General features: G+C 34.5%; 2 protein-coding genes and 1 pseudogene across 2 annotated transcripts; 2 read left to right on the top strand and 1 right to left on the bottom strand.

Annotated features, from left to right (window-relative positions):
• LOC105793355 (protein MAINTENANCE OF MERISTEMS-like) lies at positions 1–1,375 on the top strand. The gene is made up of 4 exons (XM_012622270.2): positions 1–54; positions 168–883; positions 969–1,050; positions 1,148–1,375. Exons 1-4 carry the CDS (start codon positions 1–3, stop codon positions 1,373–1,375), a joined length of 1,080 nt encoding a protein of 359 aa, XP_012477724.2.
• Positions 1,376–2,352: 977 nt separating this feature from the next.
• On the top strand, positions 2,353–10,124 carry LOC105793354 (pentatricopeptide repeat-containing protein At3g61520, mitochondrial-like; annotated as a pseudogene).
• A 154-nt stretch (positions 10,125–10,278) lies between these two features.
• Positions 10,279–11,798, bottom strand: LOC105791626 (WRKY transcription factor 22). The gene is made up of 3 exons (XM_012619786.2): positions 11,235–11,798; positions 11,044–11,154; positions 10,279–10,904 (listed from the first exon to the last, which is right to left on the bottom strand). The coding sequence occupies exons 1-3, from the start codon at positions 11,615–11,617 to the stop codon at positions 10,421–10,423; spliced, it is 978 nt and encodes a 325-aa protein (XP_012475240.1). The 5' UTR covers positions 11,618–11,798; the 3' UTR covers positions 10,279–10,420.
• Between the last annotated feature and the right edge of the window lie 9,167 nt (positions 11,799–20,965).

Below are 20,965 nucleotides of genomic sequence, written 5' to 3'. Positions count from 1 at the left end.
ATGGCTCGATTGATTAGAAACGATGAACACATATCTGATGCGGCTAATAACGAGGTATGATTTTTTATTTGTTAATCACGAGTTCTATTTATTTAAAAAGGATATACGCAGTATATACAAATAAATTATGTTATCGTAATATTTTTTCTGTAATTTAACACTATCAGGACTCGTTTCGATTATTAAGGGCCCGTGTGAGTGTTTTAAAGAAAGCTCCAGATGCACGATTGATGTCGTACTTGGAGCTAGCCGGATTTGGGTCAGTAGCATTGATCCGGTCCTCCGACTTGCACTTTGATTTATTATCTGCGCTAGTGGAGCGGTGGCACCCGGAGACCCACACTTTCTATTTTCCTTGCGGGGAGTGCACGGTTACCTTGGAGGATGTTGCATTGCAGCTTGGGCTCCCAATTGACGGGAGTCCCGTAACGGGAGTATCTTCATTTACCGATCCGGCTGCACTTTGTTATCAGCTCCTAGGAGACTCGCCAGGGAACGGTGAGTCATATTTTTCCGGCATAAAATTTACATGGCTAAAAGCTAAAATTGGACAATTATCAGCGACCGCCACTGAAGGTGAGTTGATGTGCGTTGCTCGAGCGTACATCATGCATATGGTAGGGGCAGTACTCATGCCTGATACAAACGGCGACAGTGTACATTTGATGTACTTGTCCCTGCTAGCTGATTTGTTCACTGCTAGGTCGTATAGCTGGGGTTCCGCTGTCCTAGCAATGTTGTACCGGGAGCTTTGTCGAGCGACAAAGCCGGATGTGCGCGACATCGGCGAATGTCTCATACTGCTGCAGTCCTGGGCGCTTTATCGGCTGCCGTTTTTGGCATCCATTAGTCACCAACCGTATCTATATCCACTGCCACTCAGGTGATAAAATATAAATTGACATTATTTGTAGTCATAATATATTGACTAATGTTACCAACCCTAAACCCTATATTATTTTTTGTAGGTGGATTGTTCGTCCAGGCATCGAGAAGTCGTATGATGTCCCAATATACCGCCTCATGATTGAACAGTATGCCCGGGAAGGGGTAACCTGCTATTCTAATATTCATGACATCTATTCTATTTCTATATCTTACTCATATGTTATGGCTCTAACTCGTTACAATGTTATTAATCATGCAGTTTATATGGATGCCATACCGGAGGCCAGAAATTACAAATGTTGTACCCTCGTCTGCATACGTTGATTCACATATATGGTGCACTAACGCACTAATTATCAATTTCAACGTAGTCGAGTGGTATCACGGAGACCGGGTACTACGGCAGTTTGGATGCATCCAACCTATCCCGGATCCGCCGTGCCAGTTGGGGGAAGTTCACGGCATGACAAAGAGAGGAAGATTTTAATTGGATTGGGGAATTCAGCACCGAAAATTTGTGGCACTGTGGAACGATAGATTGCATCGAGTACCTCAGATGGTTATGGCTACCGACCCACAACCATCATTAGAGTATATACAATGGTATTATGGTTGCGGGAAGCCATATTTACTTGGAGGCCAATTAACTGTAATCCCCCCGCACGCTGCCACGACATGCACACAGGGATAATGAAGTGTTTCGAACCTCCTGCACTCGCACCGTCTATTCCAGAGATCAACTCCGTATGACCTAGTTGGTATACCAGGTCGACGACTGATGGTCTCAGTAACTCGAAACGTTTTCAGTTGTCGTGAATATTTTTCCATGTTCATTGACCTCGCCAACCAACGGTTTACGACCATTGCATCTCTGACATGTTCGACAAACACATGTCCTGCCTGAATCTGGTCAACTTGCTGCTGACCCATTCTTGGCATCAAAGTAGCCAACCTGTAGAAAGTAGCAGAAAATACCGATGCAATCGGAAGATGACGTGTTTTCAACAAGACAGCGTTGATCCCCTCCACTAAGTTTGTGGTCATTTGGCCATAACAAAAGCCCTCGTCAAAACTTTGAGCCCACTGCCACGGCTCCATTGTGCCCAACCATTGTCGGAAAGATGTGTTTGTCTGCCCCTCCATGTCACTCTCAAGTCGGATCATTCTTTGCAGGAAAATATGTGGCTCTAACTCGTACGCTGCATACGTATTAAGGAAAAATAAGTTCTAGTAAGTCGATAATATCAAACATTACAACTTATATTGAAAAGATAAGGTTATCATTTACCCATTGCCACGAATTGTCTCTTCCAGTCTGCATTCTTATAATCTTTATGGAAGTTAGACGCAATGTGACGAATGCAGTAAACGGATCTCCACGGTACACCGGAACACCTAATAGCTGCAATTAAACCCTTCCCTCTATCGGAGATGATGCAAATGTTATCGTTCCTAATAACATACCTCCGCAGATTTGTGAGGAAAAATTCTTAAGACTCCATGTTCTCTTTATCTACGATAGCAAATGCTATCGGGAGTACGTTTCTGTTACCGTCTTGAGCAACTGCAAGAAGTAGGATATGTGTATATTTTCCATACAGCTAGGTCCTATCCACCTACACAAGTGGCTTGCAGTGGGAAATGCTTGCACACATGGATCGAACGTCCAGAACATCCGATGTAAAATCCTTTTTGCCGGCTGTAACTGGTCATCCAGGCCGTAATATGGCTTTGTCTGCAACTCAATCACAGTCTTCAGTACGTACTCCCGCATAGCAGCTATCCAACCTTGAAGCTCATTATACGACGAATTGTAATCTCCATACAGTTGCCTCATCGTCATCTGTTTAGCTATCCATGCCTTTCAATATGAGACTCGATACTGGAATCGTGCTTATATTTTGGCAATCAGTATCGAAACTTTAATGGTCGACATGTCCTTCACCATTGGCATGATACACGTACAAATAGTTTTCGAATCAAGTTTTCCATGATCTTCTGTCATACGTGTTGATGTGCATGTATGAAGATCAACAAATTTTCGTATCTCCCACGTCTGAGAACTTCTAATGAATGCAGCTCGTACCCGCCAATTGCAGCCTTCCGCTGCCTTCCAACACTCCCCAACATATATTGTCGGAGTAGACACGGAGACTTTATAATCCACCGATATATTCATGCTGTACCGTTTAATGGCATATACGCACTCTTATTTACAGCTGAATCTCTGGCCTATGAAAAACTCCTCATCATCAGATGTTACGGCCAGCCCGCGAGGATGAACTATTTCAGGGTACTCCGGGAACTCAGCTACATATGCTGCGTCGGGGTCTATGAGCGACATGTGTGACCCAGGATTATTGTGTATCAAAATACGCCACATCTGCTCCCCGACCGAAGAAGCGTTAATGCCTTCATCATCAATATCATCAGGTACATCGTCTACATCGGGATCATCGTCACTATCGACACCACCTTCTTCTTCGCCAGCACATTCTTCTTCACCACCAACCATATCAACAACGGGTGTAATATTCAGGTCGATACCGATCCCATCCATAGTTGATTCACTATCAACGTATGATATTGGAGCCACCATCCACGGTTCTTCAGCCCCGTCTTCTTCATCAGATGCATTAACATCTTCATTTTGCTCCATACCGACTAACTAGCAAAAAGTGAATCGGTGCATTCTTCTCACTCCCATTCCCACAGTAGAGATCGACCATTGTCTCCACGTCTTCGTCGTCTACAAGTTCCATTTCGACGAATTTGACCAGATTTGTCGAAACTAAAAACTTGTAGAAAATTTTTGATATCCTTCTCCCACAACGTCTAAGAATTTTTGCATTAATCCTTCCCTTCATTTCATCGAACGATACATTTCTATTAAATCTCGTTGCTATTTGTTGTCAACATTCAAATACACATCCAACACTTGTTGTCAATATGACTCTATCGAAATAAATGCATACAAGAAACTTAACATCCATCTTCAATATTTAATCTGTAAAAAAAAAAGTCATAAAAATTCTCGAACGGTAAATAAATTACTAATCCTAATAACTAACACAATAATAATATTAATAATTTTATACTCAAAATAATACACACTAAAATTATTAATTAGGGTTTTACTAAAATAATAACTAACTAACTATAATAATAATACTAGTTTTTACTAACTAGTTTATATTGGTAAATAAAAATAATAACTAACAATAATAATAATACTAGTTTTTTACTAACAATAATACTACTAAGGGTCCGTTTGATTGGTGTAAAATGTTTTCCGGAAAACATTTTTCGAAATTTTCGGTGTTTGATTTGTGTAAAATGAATTCCATAGGAAAACATTTTACAAACACAGGTAAAATCCAAAGCTTTTTTTTGGAAATTGTCTTACCCATTTCTCTACTGTAAGATATTTTCCTTTCTCCTTTCTCTTCTTCAACCTTCTTCAACTGCGGGAAGGATTTCAGCTGATTCGCCACGACTTCCCAATGCGTCCAATGGAAATGTACGATCTCCCTCGTCGTCTTCAACTTTAATGTCACCGGAGAGGGAAAAATCAAATGGTCGAAGCTTGCGATCTCCTTCTTTGTCTCCGATGTCGATCCCGAACCTAGATTCATTATCTCTTTTAGCAGCCATGGACTCAACAACAATGCCAGAAACATAGACCCCATCATCTTCAACAGGTTCTTTACTTATTCGAGCTCCTTTAACTCTTGATTCGATTCGAATATGAACTTGAAACCGCAAATCTTGTTGGCGGGAGTAGTGTCTATAATTATGAGAATAACGGTGAGTTAGGGGTTCAAGAGGGTTTTTGAGTGGTAATGAGGAGTTCGAGACTGGTTCAGAGAAGGATAGGCCTTTAGATGGAGACCCAGATGAGGGAATTGAATTGGGTGGTGAAAATCATGGTGGGGTTAGTGAAAGGTACAAAATTTATGTGGCTAACAAAGATGATGATGATTTGGATAGCTTGGAGAATTCAATGGCGGATGAGGAAGAGAGCGGTGGTGTTGGTGTTCCTGTTGCTCAGGTGTCAATGGATGATGAAGTGTTATTCTCACAACTTAGCACCAAAACTTTTAGTTTAGAAGTGGAATCAAAATAAGGTATGGGATATCAGTATTCAATCCATTTCTTTTATTACTTAAAATTAACTAGGGTCTTTGTTAAAGCTTTTTTTCTGGTTTTGGGGGGTGATTTTGTTTTCCCAAATCACCGAGTTTCATGGTTTGTTGCTTTGTTTCTCGGTATTTATTTTTCTTCTTATATATGATACAAATGAATGCATTTGAGGTCTAAAATGAGTTTTTTTTAGCTGAATTTTTAGTACCAAGTTTTCTTTGAGATAACATGTATGTTGTTGTAAAAGGTATAATCTTTATGTTCATGCATGTTTGAAAGTAATTGTCTTTTCTTCTTTAAACCCTGCCTTTTTATGTTCTTATCATTGAAATCTTCACTCTTTTGGGGAAATATAAAACAATTTCATAGTTTCATATTAAATAATGAATGTTTGTTTTATTTCATTGCGAAAAACTTCATGTTCTTTTAATTTCACTTACAACTTTTAGTTCTATGTTAGCAGCATAGCGTTGGTTTGATTCTGCAAATTGTTTTCTTTGTTTTACTGAAAAAGCTTAAGCTGTATGAATCTACTAGATGCTTTCTGTCCTTTTAATGAATGAGCTGCTTTTTCTTTCCCTTTCAAGTTCCTATATAAACCTTTTTCATGTTAATTTCTTGCTGATATTTGTTTATGAAACATATTTTACCTGAAGATTTAAATAATTTTTTTTTATATATCTTGCATCATCCTGCCTGCCTACTATTTCATTCATACAATCTTCTTTACCAGCTATGTTACGCATGAAATCAATCTATATTTTTACTCTAGGGGCTGAAAACTTGTACTGGTGTCCATCTTATGCATGACAGACGTGTTAGGTTATTAACACATGTAGGATCTTTCCTGTTTTATGCTATGTACCGTTTTGTTGTCATCATCATTAGTCAGATTAAGAAGATTTGAACTCATTTTCCTTTCCATTTGGTGCATCTTTTTTCTTGTTTGATTTCATCTGATATAAAAGAAAAGCTGGTGTTACTTGATTTCTCCATCATAAAATACAGCTAATGCCTTTTGTTGACCTTCTATGCAGAATTCATCCGGTTCTTCTCTTTGATGTGTTATTCTTGCCAAGCAGCAGTTGTTGGAAATGGTTGGGTGATTTAACTTATTCATAATAATAGTGCTATCGGTTAAATACGCAGAAAGGTTTTGCAGTGCTCCGTTGTTGTCTTTTGACTCGTAGAATTAAATAAAAGAAACTTCTGCAATGCAAACGTATCAGAAACATAAAATTACGAGCAAGTGCATTGATCGCCGTGCAAGAGCTGGAGTCCTATTGTTGGCCTCCCAAGCGAGCTTAGTGCCATACCATCGAGTTCGATGATGGCGGCAATAGTGTGCAACATTCGGTTCCTAACTCGGAGCGATCATCGCACCCTTGATTCATCGTCCAAGATGCGAATTCTTCTTCGACGACCCGCTTTTTCACCCAATGGCGATCTGTTTCAGACAAAACTACACTTACCCATTGGACCTTCATCATTCCCCGGAAAATACGTGTGCTACACCAGTAAGTGGTTCTTGTGTAATAGACAATGAAAATGACTTGGGGCTTATGGTGAGACAATGAAGTAGTTTGTTACGACTTTGGACCTGTGTTTAACAATTCACAGTAGTTCAAATTTAGATGCTACTTTCGAAGCATGTTCCCTTTTAAGGTATATTATGCATTTGGACAATGTTGTTACTATGTGGTGTACTACTAATTATGTATTTGGATAATATTATTAATTTCTAGTACTCATTGTGGTTTCGAAGTAATTTATAATTATTCAATACTTGTTTTTTAACACAATTACAAATAATTTATTTGATATTAGTTTTTTAATTTAGCTATTAATATTGTAGCTTAATAATTGAGTATTATTATAAATAAATCATTGCAATATACGTAAAAATAATTTAAAATATAAAATTTATTAATATATATTAATATATGTAAAACAACTTTTAGGAAAATATTTTCAGAAATCATCAAACAAACAGAAAATATTTTACAGATTCAATCAAACACCGTAAAATCTTTTCCAAGAAATCATTTTACTGAAAAGTAAAACATTTTCTAGAAATCATTTTACGGAAAACATTTTACAGGCAATCAAACGGACCCTAAGTTACATCTTAATACATTAATAACATCTTAATACTAACAACAACAACAACAACAATAATAATAATAACTAAAACTATCAATTTGAGTTTTATTAATCTTAATAACTAACCTAAAACAAAAATATTACCAAATATACAAAACAATTACAACAATATAATCAATTATTTTTTTTTAAAAATACCTTCTTTTTCTCTTCTCTTTCTCTCTTTTTCTCTTCTTTTCCGCAACACCTCTATTTCTTCTTTTTTTCCTTCTGATTTTTCTCCCTTCAGCTGGACAGAGGTCGTATTTATAACACAAGTAGTGCCGCCAATCTGTATGGCACCATTGGTGCTGCCAATACCTTTGGCACCATTGGTGCCGCCAATGGTTTTGGCACCTTTGGTGCCACCAATGCCATTGGCCTGATCAGGCTCCTGTCATTTTGGTACAGCTTTTTGCAGGTTTTTTTTTTATATATTTTGGTAAATAATAAAAATAATTATAATATTTTGATAAATAAAAAAATTTATAATATTTTGGTTATTTTTTATTTTTTTATAATATTATTGTAAAAAACCCTATCTTCGTATATATTATAATATTAAAAAAAATACGTCCAAGTTTCAGTCAAATATTCGAAGTTTCGAACGTAAACAAAGAAGGAAAGATGAACATTACAATTCTAGTTTCAACTTTCAAAGCATTCAAAACTCCTTCTCCTTAAACCCCTATCGGCATCTTACCTCCTCAATCGTCACCTCTGCACCAAAGCTGACCCCAACTACCACCGCATGACGATGAATCAAGAATCAACGAAGCAGTTCAGCTCCTCCGCGAAAACCCACACCAACAATGGTCCTCTAATTAACCCCTGTAATCTCTCCTCTCCTCTTCTCCTTCTCCATCTCCTCGTTTTCTCTACAAAATTACTCGCGGCCTCGGTTCCTCTAATCTGGCCCTTAATTTCTGCAAACACCTTCAACAAAACACCCCATCTCAACACACCCATTTCCTCTCTCATCCGTTCCAAGCACCTGTCGAGCAAGTGAATCGAGAACTCGATGCTGGGTCGAGGTTATCCGAACTGTATCAAGCTTCGAAAGAATGGGGAATCCCTCTGACTGTTAATGCCGCCGCGATTCTTATCCGGGGTTTCGGGAGACACAAAATGGTAGATGGATCTGTTATTCTTTTTAACGAACTCGACCCTTCTCTTAAAAACACGCACGTTCGCGATGTTTTTATGGATGGCTGATAAGAAACGGACGTGTTGAGTACGCGCTCAGTGTGCTCGAAGAAATGCTTTAACCATTGTCCGAGGTTCCACCTGATGAGATCACTGGTTATATTATTTTTAGCGAGTTATTGAAGGGAGACAGGAAAGAGGAGAGAAATTTAAGCGAGGAAGAAAACATGGTGTTTTCCCAAAGACAATTTGGCTTACCCCATTTGGTTTCTAGGTTATGTAGGAGTGGCAAAACCAATCAAGCTTGGAATGTTTTGCATGAACTGCTGACACTGCGAGCGCCTCTCGAAACTCCTCCTTTTGATGTACTTTTGACCGGCTAAGGGAGGAATGGAGATGTTAAAAGAATGCATACACTTGTAGCTGACATGAAGGAGAATGATATTCAGCCCAGTGTTGTAACTTTTGTGATTCTTATCAATCAGCTATGTAAGTTACGGAGGGTCGATGACGCAATGGAAGTGCTAAACAACAAGCTCGGCAAATGACACGGGAGTGACGGTGTTTCAATCGAAGCTGATGTTATCATTTATAATACCGTGATCGATGGACTTTGTAAAGTAGGGAGGCAAGAAGAAGGGTTGCGTTTGATGGATCGGATGAGGTCCATGAAGGGATTGGCACCTAATGTATTTACTTATAATTGCTTGATTGATGGATTATGTAAATGTGGTGACGTTGAGAAAGGGAAGGAGTTGTTTGATCAAATGAATGAAGTGGGGGTTTCACCTAATGTGATCACTCATAATATATTGGTGGATGGTATGTGCAGACATGGGAGGATCAATGGTGCACTCAATTTCTTCTCTGGTATGCAGGGAAACGGGTTGAAAGGCAATGCAGTTACTTACACTACCCTAATTACAGCTTACTGTGACATCGACCATATCGTTAAAGTGGTTGATCTGTTTGATCAAATGCTGGCAAGTGGATGCTCTCCGGATACTAGCGTTTACCACAGATTGATATCTGGTTTGTGCAAAGCTGGAAGGATGGATGCTGCCAGCAATGTTTTGTCCAAGCTGAAAGAAGCTGGGTTCCGCCCTGACATTGTATGCTACAATTCGCTTGTTAGAGGGTTCTGCAAGAAAAACATGGTTGATAAAGCGTATGACATCATCAAGGAAATGGAACAAGCAGGAGTGAAGCCTGATAGTGTCTCATATAACAGTTTGATTGCTTATTTTTGCCAAAATGGGAATTTCGGACTTGCTCGCGAAGCAATGGAATGGATGATTAACGGTCATGTCCCTACTATCGCCACATACGGAGCTCTAATTCACGCATACGGCTCAAATGGAAATATTAAGGAAGCAATGAAGCTCTTCAATGACATGAGTTCCACATCAAAGATTCCTCCAAACACCATAACATACAACATTCGTATAGAATCTCTCTGCAACAACAATGACATCAATAGTGCACTTTCTGGTGGATGACATGAAAGCAAAAGGGGTGAAGCCTAACTCCGACACATATAATGCAATGTTTAAAGGCCTTAAAGAGAACAATTTGTTGGAAGATGCCTTTAGATTGATGGACGCCATGATTGAGCATGCTTGCAAGCCTGATTATATAACCATGGAGATTCTCACAGGGTGGCTTTCTATGGTGAATCTGAAAAATTAACAAGCTTCATACAAGGATACAAGGTTTCTCCCCTTAGCGAATAGAATGGCTGCAAAAGATTAGGATTATGTTTACTGCATGTTGTCCTTGAAGCTTTAAATTTTGCATTCTGCCATGTACCATTTAAATTCTCGAGAATAACAGAGAATAATTATTTGATTTGAGTCTAACTCGAATGGGTTTCAGGTTTATTTTTGTCTAAGAAAAAAAACCCATTAATTCTAGGAAAATAAAAGGTTGTCTAAAACCAATAACTAAACGAAGCTTCACTTGAAGAATAAAACAAGAAACTATACTATTTTTATCTCTACAAAGAATAAATGGAATCCTACAGGAAGCATTGTTGGCTTAGATTCAACCAAAAAGGTATATGACATCTACAAGAAATTAAAAATATATATCCGGGCGAGTTTTAGATGCCACCGGCGGCAGTAGCTGCATTATTTGCAGTCCAAGAAAAGTCAAAACTTGCCGGAAAGTTTTCGGGAAAGCAATTTCCGGTGACAATTTCAGCGAGTCCTTCTAAACCCTCGAAGAAATCATCACTCACCGCCGTGTCCGACATCCCAAACTCATCTTCCCCTTCATCTTCAACCAAATCCTCTCGGCTGTGCACCTGTGTACTTTGAACCACAACCCCTTCATCCACGGAGGTTGTCGGAGACAAGCTGTCGGCGGGTTTAGATGAGGAAGGTTTGACTGAGTCACCGGCGGTGACCGTTTGTGGAGTGAAAGGCTTCTGGCGAGTGCTGCCAGCGAGTGAATTCCGATGCGTCGGAGCAGGGTGGTTGTGCTCGGCCGTGTACGTAACTATGAACATATTCGGGTCGGATCTGTGTCGTTCGACTTGTTTCCGGGCCAAACACCCCTTTGAGCTACTACATCTGTAATATCCCCTGTTATCCAAAAAAAAAACACAAACAACCAAAAACCATTAGTCGAATATCTAAACACAAAACCAAAACCAAAAACCATTACTCGAATATCTAAACACAAAACCAAACTTATTTTCTCCATTTTTAAAGAAGATTTTACCTTGGATAAGGAGATCCCTTGATGGGTTTTTGACCATATTTTCTCCATGCCCACACATCTGAAGAGAGACCTTCCGGCGGCACATGGCAAACCCTTTTCAGCTGATTCTTTCTGTTAAAAAGGGGAAAGTAATTAGATTTGAGGAACCCTTTTCAGCAGGTTTATTTGAAACATTTAATGCTAAAACTTACCTTCTTTTAGATCGAGAATTGTTCGTAGAAGTGCTGCTACTAGCTGTTGTAACAGAGCCAACTTGAGACAGCTTAGGCTTTACTTGTTGATGTTCTTGCTGTTGTTTTCTCTGAGGTTGAGATTTGGGGAAGAAAGGTTTGTAAAGCTCATGCAATTCCTCCATGGCGTTCTTAGCTTCGAACTGATTCAGAAAACACGAAAATTGACCCTGAAAAGGTTCTTCTTGGCTACCAAACGAAGAAAAACGGGATTGAGGGTAGAAATCCGCCATTAAAGAACTGTTTGCAGCAACACCACCGCAGCCGCCGCCGCTGCTGGTGGTGGTTGTTGTAACGGTGGCGCAGCCCCTCACCACCGCATGCAAATCCCAATCCACATCCATGAACACACCCCTGTATCTGTAGTTGCCTCCTCTGCCAAGAAAACGTTAGAACAGAATGTAAAAGACAAAACAAGGCGCTGACTTTTTAATGGTTGCAATGAGAGCAAAGGAGGCAGTTTGTATTTGAGTGGGCTTGTGCGATTATTATATATAAACAAGAAGAAAATAAATAAAAATAAAAAAAGGAGGTATTTTTGGTTGACAAATTGGGCATCTCAAAGCCTTATCTTTTTGTCATTTGTCCTATCTCATTTATATAACTCAGCTTCCGACATTGAAAACCGGACTGGTTTTGGGGTTGACTTTTGGGCAATGTCAAAGGATTTTTAAATTCTTGATTGTGGAAGAAGTCCACACGGTTTTTGTTTCTAGTTTTCTTTTACTTTTTATGTCAGTCTGTCTAGGTGGAGGCTCGTGAATTACCGACAAATGAAATAGAGATTAAAATAAATAAATAAAAGTAAAGTGGAGGCCAGTTAATTAGGGTGCCCCGACACTAAGCTGGGTCCTACTCTTCTATCTTCTCTTCTGTCCACCAGGCTTACAACTCAACCCACACTACCCACGTCAAATTATTCAAGTTAGTAATAATTCAATTTCCAAACATTGACCTATTTATTTAAATTTATTAACTCGAAATTTAAAAAATTAAGTATTGCTGACTCCTAAGTTATTTTCAAAATATTATTTTGAATCAAGGCTAAAATTTCAAATTTCTATATAACATTAACTACATTCATAACTTATCGGACCAATAGCAAAATTTGACCTAAAAGATTTAATTAATATAATTCAATTATAATAAATTTTAAAATTAAAACATTAAAATAGATCAATTCAAGAAATAAAATAATTAATTTCATAATTTACTCATAATAAAAAATAGCATAATTTAACATAATTTTATTATAAATAATAATATAAAATAACAATTCAATATTTTTATCAATATTAAATAATAATAATAAATAGTACTGTAATTAATGAAGTATAAATTAAATCTCTACTTACTCAAGTATTAAGTTTTTAAAATTGAATCGACCGCTAATTTTTATTTCTTTTAATTCTTCCATTTTAATTAAATAAATTATTTTAAAATATAAAATAATTTAATTATCAATTCAATTAATCTAAATACTCCTAAATCAACCAATTTAACCTCTAAGCGATTCCCAAGTTTGACGTGGAGGACTAATTGAAAAAACATTGCTCTTAATTGTAATCACTGAAAATGTGGGACATTTTACCTTACATTGGACAGTTGACACTCTCGTGACTACACGTGCTGAGCATCACCATTGTTTTTCTTTTTCCTCTTAGAAAGAATAAGGGTCAATTTACTTTTCGATCCTTATATTTAGTTTTTAATATATAATTTGGTATATGAGTTTTTTCACATTGAGGCATACAGATGTCTAAGTTTGATTTTAATATTCTAATTGGTACTTGAGTTTTTGTTTCTTTTGAATTAAATACTTATATGTTTTCTTAATAGAGCACATGTGTCAAATATTTATTGAGTCACATAATGTTGCTTAGTTTGGTATGAAATTAAATATTGACGCCAAATTTAGGTACCAAATTGATTATTGAAACCAAATATAAGCATCAAATAGTATATTCAAATATCAAATTAGATAATCGATAAGTTTTGGGACTATTATTGACAAAAAAAAAGTAGATACCAAATTGAGAAAGTTGCCAAGTTTTAAGTATTAAATGTTGGTTTTCTCCCTTTAAAATATAACAAAATCGGGAAATCGTGAATACAGTTTGCACTTTTTAAGCAAGTAATACCTCATCGGGCGCGTAATCCAATACTCCTTTTTTTAGTGTCGGCTAGCCACGTGTTCACCGAAAAGTAGCGAGTTTCAGTCTTTGGAGTACTCGAAGGTTGACCAGTCTTCTGAATCGACGGTTGAGAGTTGTTGAAGTTGTAACCGTTCTAGTTCACACATGAAATCCGGATCAGCGCGTGGCGGTGGGGAGGAGGAAACGTGCGTGAGTTGGCAAATAAGAGCTGGGAGAGTTTGTTGTGGGTTCTCCTTTTTCTTTTTCCCTTTAAATTACCGTTACAACCGGCATCGAGTGGCTCTATGTTCTTCTTTTCTTTTTCTTTTTTTACGGAATCCTATGATGGAGAATCGGACGGTTGACGATGATTACAAATTGGTGATGATTCAGTGATTTGATGTTCTTTTTATAAAATTGGATCAGTGGTTGCGGCTGACACGGCATTCATTGAGATAAAACAGTGGTTATTTTATTAGAGAGACGTGGATGGCACGAGGGTATGGACTTGCAAGCGTGTGGGGTCTATTCCGCAATTTTCATACAGCGACGGCAGGCACTTGTTTTGAATTTTTCTTTTTTATACTTGGATGAGATCATGCTTTCTAAATACTTTAATACATTGACTTGGTACGTTTATAGAGCTTATTCTAATTAGGTACGAAGTCAGAATAATTTTGTAGGGGATTGAATAAAATTTTAATTTTTTATAGTTTATATCTTTATAATTTTTAAAGAATTAAATCGAATTTTTATAATTTTAAGAGGGTCAAAGTATAATTTTACCTTTACTAATTTAAATTTTTTTTAAAAATTTTAAAGGCTTAAATAACAAGTTTACATTTTAGGAGGGGTCGGGCCCATGCTAGCCCCCCTCTAGATTCGCCACTAATTCTAAATTCATACATGTTAATTTAGTATGTAGATGATAAAAGTTGTACACGGGTGGATTGTATTTTGTTTCCTCTATTAATAAATAGATAAAAAATATAAATTGATTTTTTTATAAAAAAATCCATCCCTATAAGTCATTCAACAATGATTTGAATTTTTCATAGTTTTTTTATGTAAGTGACAGTGGAATTAAATGATGAGTAGAATCAAGTAAATTAACATGAAGGTCCTTATATTAAGAGTCGGATTGTATTTTGTCCATCTACTCAAAAAACGGGTAAATTAGTCCTTATACGTTAATCACAAAGTCAATTGGTATTGCTGTTAAATATTCTTTCTATTTAAACTTTTAAGTGATGACGTAACTGACGAAATAATCAAACAGTGACACGTTATGTGGCACATTTTTTCATACAAACAAATATTTAAACTTTAAATTTTTCAAAAATAAATAATTATTTCAAAACTACGTTTAAGATGAATCTAAATAAATAGTTGTCCATATGGTTTTTAAATAGTTATAAAAATATATAGAAAATTTATTAAAATTTATGAGAAATTGTAGAATTTTATGAACTTATTATAAATTACTAAAACGATGTCTAATTAACTTGGACAAAAAGGTGTCTAGGTTCAAATGAGTATAGACGACCATTTTCTAGGTTCATCTCGAATTGTTTTAAAATAATTATTAAAAAATTTTAAAATTATTTAAAAGTTATTATGAATTATAAGAAATTAATAAAATAGTACTCATCAAATTGATCAACCAAAAATCAACTCGATTAAGAAGATATGTGTGTGTTTATATATATGGGTATATTTGAATTCTTTAAACATCTTATATGTGTCTTATAATTTTTAAACTTTTAATCATTATTTATAGTTTCTTATAGTTTTTAATCAAACTGATATTTTTGGTTAGTCAATTTGACGAGTATTATTTTATTAATTTATAATAATTCTTAATAACTTTTAAATAATTTTTTAAAATTATTTAATAATTATTTAAGAAATCGCTCTAGAAAGAAGCTAAACAAATGATTGTCCAAGTTAATTTGAGCTTGGACAACCATTTGTTCAGAATCATTCTAGATGTTATTTTTAATCATTTTTAAAATTTTAAGATTTTTAAAATTTTTTAAAATATTGACACGGCACACAAGGCATACAATGTGTTAGTGCTTGATTCCTCTATCAACCACATCAACATTTAGCAGTAAAAATGAATGAAATTTTTAATAAAACAACCACTTTGCTCTTTGATGTAATGTACATATTTTTTAGTATAAGGGGTAAATACAACCCGACTTTTAATATAGCAGCCTCCGTGTTACTTTTACCTAATCGTACTCATTGTTTAATTCTAGGTCACTTGCATAAAGAAAAAAAGAAAAAGCCAAATCATTACGTAACATCATATATGGATAAAATCTTTAACGGGATGACCAATTTACACTTTTTTTTCTAACATACAAAAATTTATTTACCTATTTTTTTAGAATAGGCAAAATATAATTCTCCCTTAATATAACGTTTACCTGTGTAGATTGTGTTAATCTAATTGATTTTGTTTCCTTATTTTCATTGTTATTTAAATAAAGTTATTTCTTGGTATTGACTATATCTTTTATGTGCATTCACACAACACTTTGAGTCACATCAAACTCACTTAAATTATTCATTTACATTTAAATTAATCAGAGGTTCATAAAACTTGCCATAACTTATTTACTCATGATACATACATCCTAACTACATATCAAATCACTCCAAAATAAATTTAAAACTATTGTTTGAGAATTAAGAAGTCAAATATTATTAAAAGAATAAAAGCATTGATTTCAGAGGTCTAAGATAATGGTGGATTAGATAAGATATGTTTGAAGTGTTGATAATGATCCAGATTTGAGGCAGTCAAAATGTTAGAGATAAATATATAAAATATACACTCAACTTTTTAAATATTTGTTCCATCAGATTAATTAAATTAATCTAGTCGTACACTTTGAAAACTTGCCATATCAAAATTTTTAGCATTAATGTTATAAATTCCAGGACAATTTGTCAAAATAGTCACTTTTGTTTGCCTCAAGTTACATTTTAGTCATTTATGTTTGAAATGTTACGTTTTAGTTACTTACGTTATCGTACTGTAACATTTTAGTCACTCAGCCGTTAATTGTTGCTAACGGTGTAACGTTAAGTTGACATGACACGTTAAATTATCATTTCAAACGAAAAATTTAGGTTAAATTCTACAATTGGTCCCTATATTTTTTTTATTTTTAGCAATTTAATTTTTTTCTTTTATGTTCTTTTAACTTAAATTTTTTTCTTTATTTTCCATTCTCTTATGCTTCTCCTTATGTTTTTCTCCCTTCATTTCTTTTAACGTAGTTTTTCTATGTTTTCATTTGTTAAAACTAGTCCACAAGCTCGCCTCACTCAAAAAAATAAATTATTTAATAAGATAAAAGTATAAGGACTAGTTTTAACAAATGGAAAATATAAAAAAAACTGCATTAAAAGAAATGGAGGAGGAGGAAAATAGAGGGAGAAGCAGAAGAGAATAGAAAAAAAAGTTAATACAACATAAAAGAAAAAAATTAAATTGTTCAAAACAAAAAATTATGAAGACCAATTGTATATATTAACCTAAATTTTTTGTTTGAAATGATGATTTAACATGCCACGTCAGCTTACCGTTACACCGTTAATGACAATTTACGACAGTAACTAAAATGTTACAACAGGATAATATAAGTGACTAAAATGTAACATTTCAAACATAAGTGACTAAAATGTAACTTGAGGTAAACAAAAGTGACTATTTTAATAGTTTACCCTAAATTTTAATAAACATTACTTTTCAGAGTGTACCTTAAAATGTTCTTAAAACTATGAAGTGTTTGATAAAATCATGAGAAAATATTGTATGAATGGAATACCATGTCATATGTATCACTTTCCAATAGTTTAATGTCATTTTAGTATTTTCATCTTGAAAAAAAATCAAATCCAACATGATGTGCTGAAATTTAGGATGAAAATACTGAAATAACATTAAATTATTGGAAAGAGATACAAATGACATGGTATCCAAGTTCCATACAATCCTTTCTCTAAAATTATTGGCAGAACGATAAATTTAGCATTCAAAGTTTATATTTTTTTTATAAATTTGATCCTTATTATTTTTTGAGCTAAATTTAACCCTTAACATTTCAAAAAAGAGTCGAACTGTGTTTTTTTTAACAAAAATGCTTATCAAAATATTAATTTTTAATGTTGTTGGCTTGACAACTCGCATGACAATTCATGTGGACATGTTGCTAACATAACACCATTTGTCTTGTATTTTACGTCATCAAATAATTTAAAAAATTAGCATGGAGTACACATGATTGTCATATAGTCAGTTGTATTTAAAATTTTAACATTTTGGTTAGTATTCTCATGAAAAATACATCATTTTAACTCTTTTAAAATATTGAGGCAAATTTAACTAAAAGAAAAAGAATAAGAACTAAATTGACAATAGATATAAACATTAAGGCCTATCTTTGACATTATGCCAAAATCATTTGAGACTATCGTTTTATAAAGTTATTTAAAACCATGGTTTTATTTTAAAATATAAAATATTTAATTTTAAATGCATTTCTAATGATTTAAAAATTTTATTTAATAATTATTGAATAAAGTAAGTAGGTGGATAACTATTTATCACATGGGTGGTGCTTGGTATATTTCCATAATAAAATTCTAATGAAATGTAATTCGTTTTTTGAAGTACTATTATTAATAGGAATTATGAACAATAATAATACAAAGATATGGTATATAGTATAAACGATATATAAATCGGTACAAACTAATGCACAAATGTCATGTTTCCATAATAATCTAAAAAAGAAAAGAAAAGAGAAGGACAAGTCAATAGTAATTGCAACACCGGAATAATCTAAAAATAAACCAAAGATGCATTAACTTGATCAAATCACTAAAATGTGTATCCTAGCCTCGCCATCATCAAATCAACTTGACGATGAATACTAATCAACTAAGAAAAACTGTAAAAAGCCCTAGGGATCCACTGCATCAATGATGCACAAAAAATCAAGTCTCAGATGGCTTATCATCCTTTTTATCATCTCGAATATATCACCATCATTATGATCTATCATAATAAAGTCTTTCGAGAATAGTTTCTAATAAATTTGACAACATTCTTATATTAATAAATCTCACATATATGCTAGAACATGACTGAAAATTAATATTACTTTCAAAGAAAACAAGCCGGACAAAACACAAAAAAAAAAATGGTCCATTTGATTGTTAATTTCTGGCCGATCCATTTGATTTATTTTATTGTTTACAAACGATAAAAAAAATACAAAAAAATATTTTATATTAATATTAATAATTACAAATATTGTTAAATTTTAAAATAATAAAATAAATATAAAATGGAGCGTCAATCGGGCCTGCAAAGGATGGGTATGAAAGTGAAGGCGGCACACGTTGGGTGTATTATTGTGAGAGGAAAGTGATGATGGTGGCAACTAGCAATTTAAGAACAACACACGTTTCTCACAGTATTGTTTTAAAAGGTTAGCACTCATTATCTTTTATTTTTATTAGTTGTTCAGTCACTAGCATATCTTTTTTATTCTAAAATAAATAATATTAAGTAATTGTTGTTGATGAAATTAAAGCTTTGCTTACTTTTGAGCCTTAATAAATAAAAAAATATAAAATTAAATTATTTATTTATGTTACTCTCCTACATGGGTGTTTTCTCAGAATTAATATTTTACTTTCTGACTTCCCTTTTTTAGGGAAAAGAAAATGAAGTACCTCTGGTTTTATAACTCAAATGCAAAGCAAGGTATATTAATAATAGTTACTTGAATTAGTCTCTCAATGCTAAAAATTACATCCATTTTACTGTAATTAGTCTTTTTACGTCAGTATGATGAAATTTTAACGAAAGGAACAAGATTAGTTTTCCTTTTTTATTTAGTACGGGATAAATATATAACCCGAGGACTTTTACTTAATTTTTAAAATTATTTTTCAAGATAATTATATTACCAAAATATATACTTGAAAGAATTGGAGTTTTTATTCTCATAGGTTGTAGTTTGGAAGGAAAAGACCAGCTGGCCCCCAACCATCAAATTCATCAAAATCCTTAATAATTATTGCGGCAAAACAAAAAAGAAAATCACAACAAAGTGGGTTTTCATGATAATTACATAGGTTCAAGCATTTCCAGGAGTTCATGTACCCGCCTCCACCTCCATTAGCTTAACCACACCATTTTCTTTTTGAAATATTGGGTTTTGTTTTGTAGAGTTGTAAGGTTTGGATTAAATTTATAATTGAGTTGGATCATATTCTAAATTCAAATTCGAGTCATTGTTTAAAAGACATCGAGTTTATTAATTTTTATATATTTCATTGAGATTACATGATTAAGACATTGACAAAGATTAGAGGTAGCACATGATGGATGGCTACAACTCAAACAAGGTTCACAATCCCATGGTCCCAATGTATGTGGGGTTTTAACTTTTTTTCAAACATTCTAGCACTTTGAGAGGACGAGGAAATTGGGAATTATCCAGCCCCCCTACCATACTTTTTGTTTTGCCCTTAGCATCAAATCTATGAGAAGAAAAATATAGGAGGGAAAACAGTTGATTAGTGGCTGGGGGAAGGTGGCACACTAGAGGAGAAAAAATAATAAGGGGTTGCAAAGCATACAACACCACAAACTAGGAAGCAATGCCAAATATATATAGCCCCAGATGTCAATCAATGGCTAATCGGTATATATTATTCCCTTTTTATATGCAATTTTCATCGTATCACTTGTCATTCATGAACTTGAGGTAGGAAAGGCTTGGGGGAACTTGTTCTTCACTAATGTTCTCCTTTATTCCCATTGGTGGAGAGAAAAAAAACTCCGTAAATAAGTGAAATTGGATGTATCAAAATATGATAAGGAAGATTGAAGTAGAATCTGTAACGTGTAGTAACAAATGATGATGGTTTGTGATAGAGGGTTGCGCGCGGACCAAGATCGAGTTGTTAAGTCACAGGAAACTCCTACGAAAACTCTAAACGTTTGGATCTGAAACAAAACAACAAAACAACAAAACTTAATTAGAAGCAATTAGATCTGGAAACTTAAAAAAATCCCCAAATCAATAAAGAATAGCCAAGAATCAAAACACTTATGAATAGATGTTCTTGGAAGCCAAGAACACGAAATTAAGCCCCAAGATTAACTTCCAATCAGACGAATCTATCAAAGAACACAAAACAACAAATAAATTAAAACAGATTACGAAATTAATTGAAACTAATTCTAGGGATTGGACGGCAAGAAAAGAGGGGTTTTTGTGAAATCAAAAACGTTTCTTTATGTCCAAGGAAGTGCCGAATCAGATCTTGGAGTTTTAGAAAGGCTGAAACGCAACAAGAACAATTAATCCCAAATTATTCAACAAATCGGCACAAGCAGAATTTAATAAAGAAGAATGAACAGCAATAGAATAAAGAAAAGTCCTAAGAAGCCTCGAAATCCCGAAAGATTTCACAACTCCCTTCAAACGGCTCTAATCTCCCCTCCAAAGAATATCAATG

Source organism: Gossypium raimondii, chromosome 8 (genome assembly GCF_025698545.1).
Source record: "Gossypium raimondii isolate GPD5lz chromosome 8, ASM2569854v1, whole genome shotgun sequence".
NCBI classification, from domain to species: domain Eukaryota; kingdom Viridiplantae; phylum Streptophyta; class Magnoliopsida; order Malvales; family Malvaceae; genus Gossypium; species Gossypium raimondii.
This window is presented reverse-complemented; position numbering and strand designations above follow the sequence as displayed.

Bases quoted from the DNA above. Each gene is read 5' to 3' on its own strand.
- LOC105793355 (XM_012622270.2), top strand. From the start codon at position 1: ATGGCTCGATTGATTAGAAACGATGAACACATATCTGATGCGGCTAAT. The intron at 55-167 runs GTATGATTTTTT...TAACACTATCAG, and splicing joins CTGATGCGGCTAATAACGAG to GACTCGTTTCGATTATTAAG. The intron at 1,051-1,147 runs GTAACCTGCTAT...TTAATCATGCAG, and splicing joins AACAGTATGCCCGGGAAGGG to TTTATATGGATGCCATACCG.
- LOC105791626 (XM_012619786.2), bottom strand. From the start codon at position 11,617: ATGGATGTGGATTGGGATTTGCATGCGGTGGTGAGGGGCTGCGCCACC. The intron at 11,155-11,234 runs GTAAGTTTTAGC...CCTTTTTAACAG, and splicing joins AATTCTCGATCTAAAAGAAG to AAAGAATCAGCTGAAAAGGG. The intron at 10,905-11,043 runs GTAAAATCTTCT...TTTGGATAACAG, and splicing joins AAGGGATCTCCTTATCCAAG to GGGATATTACAGATGTAGTA.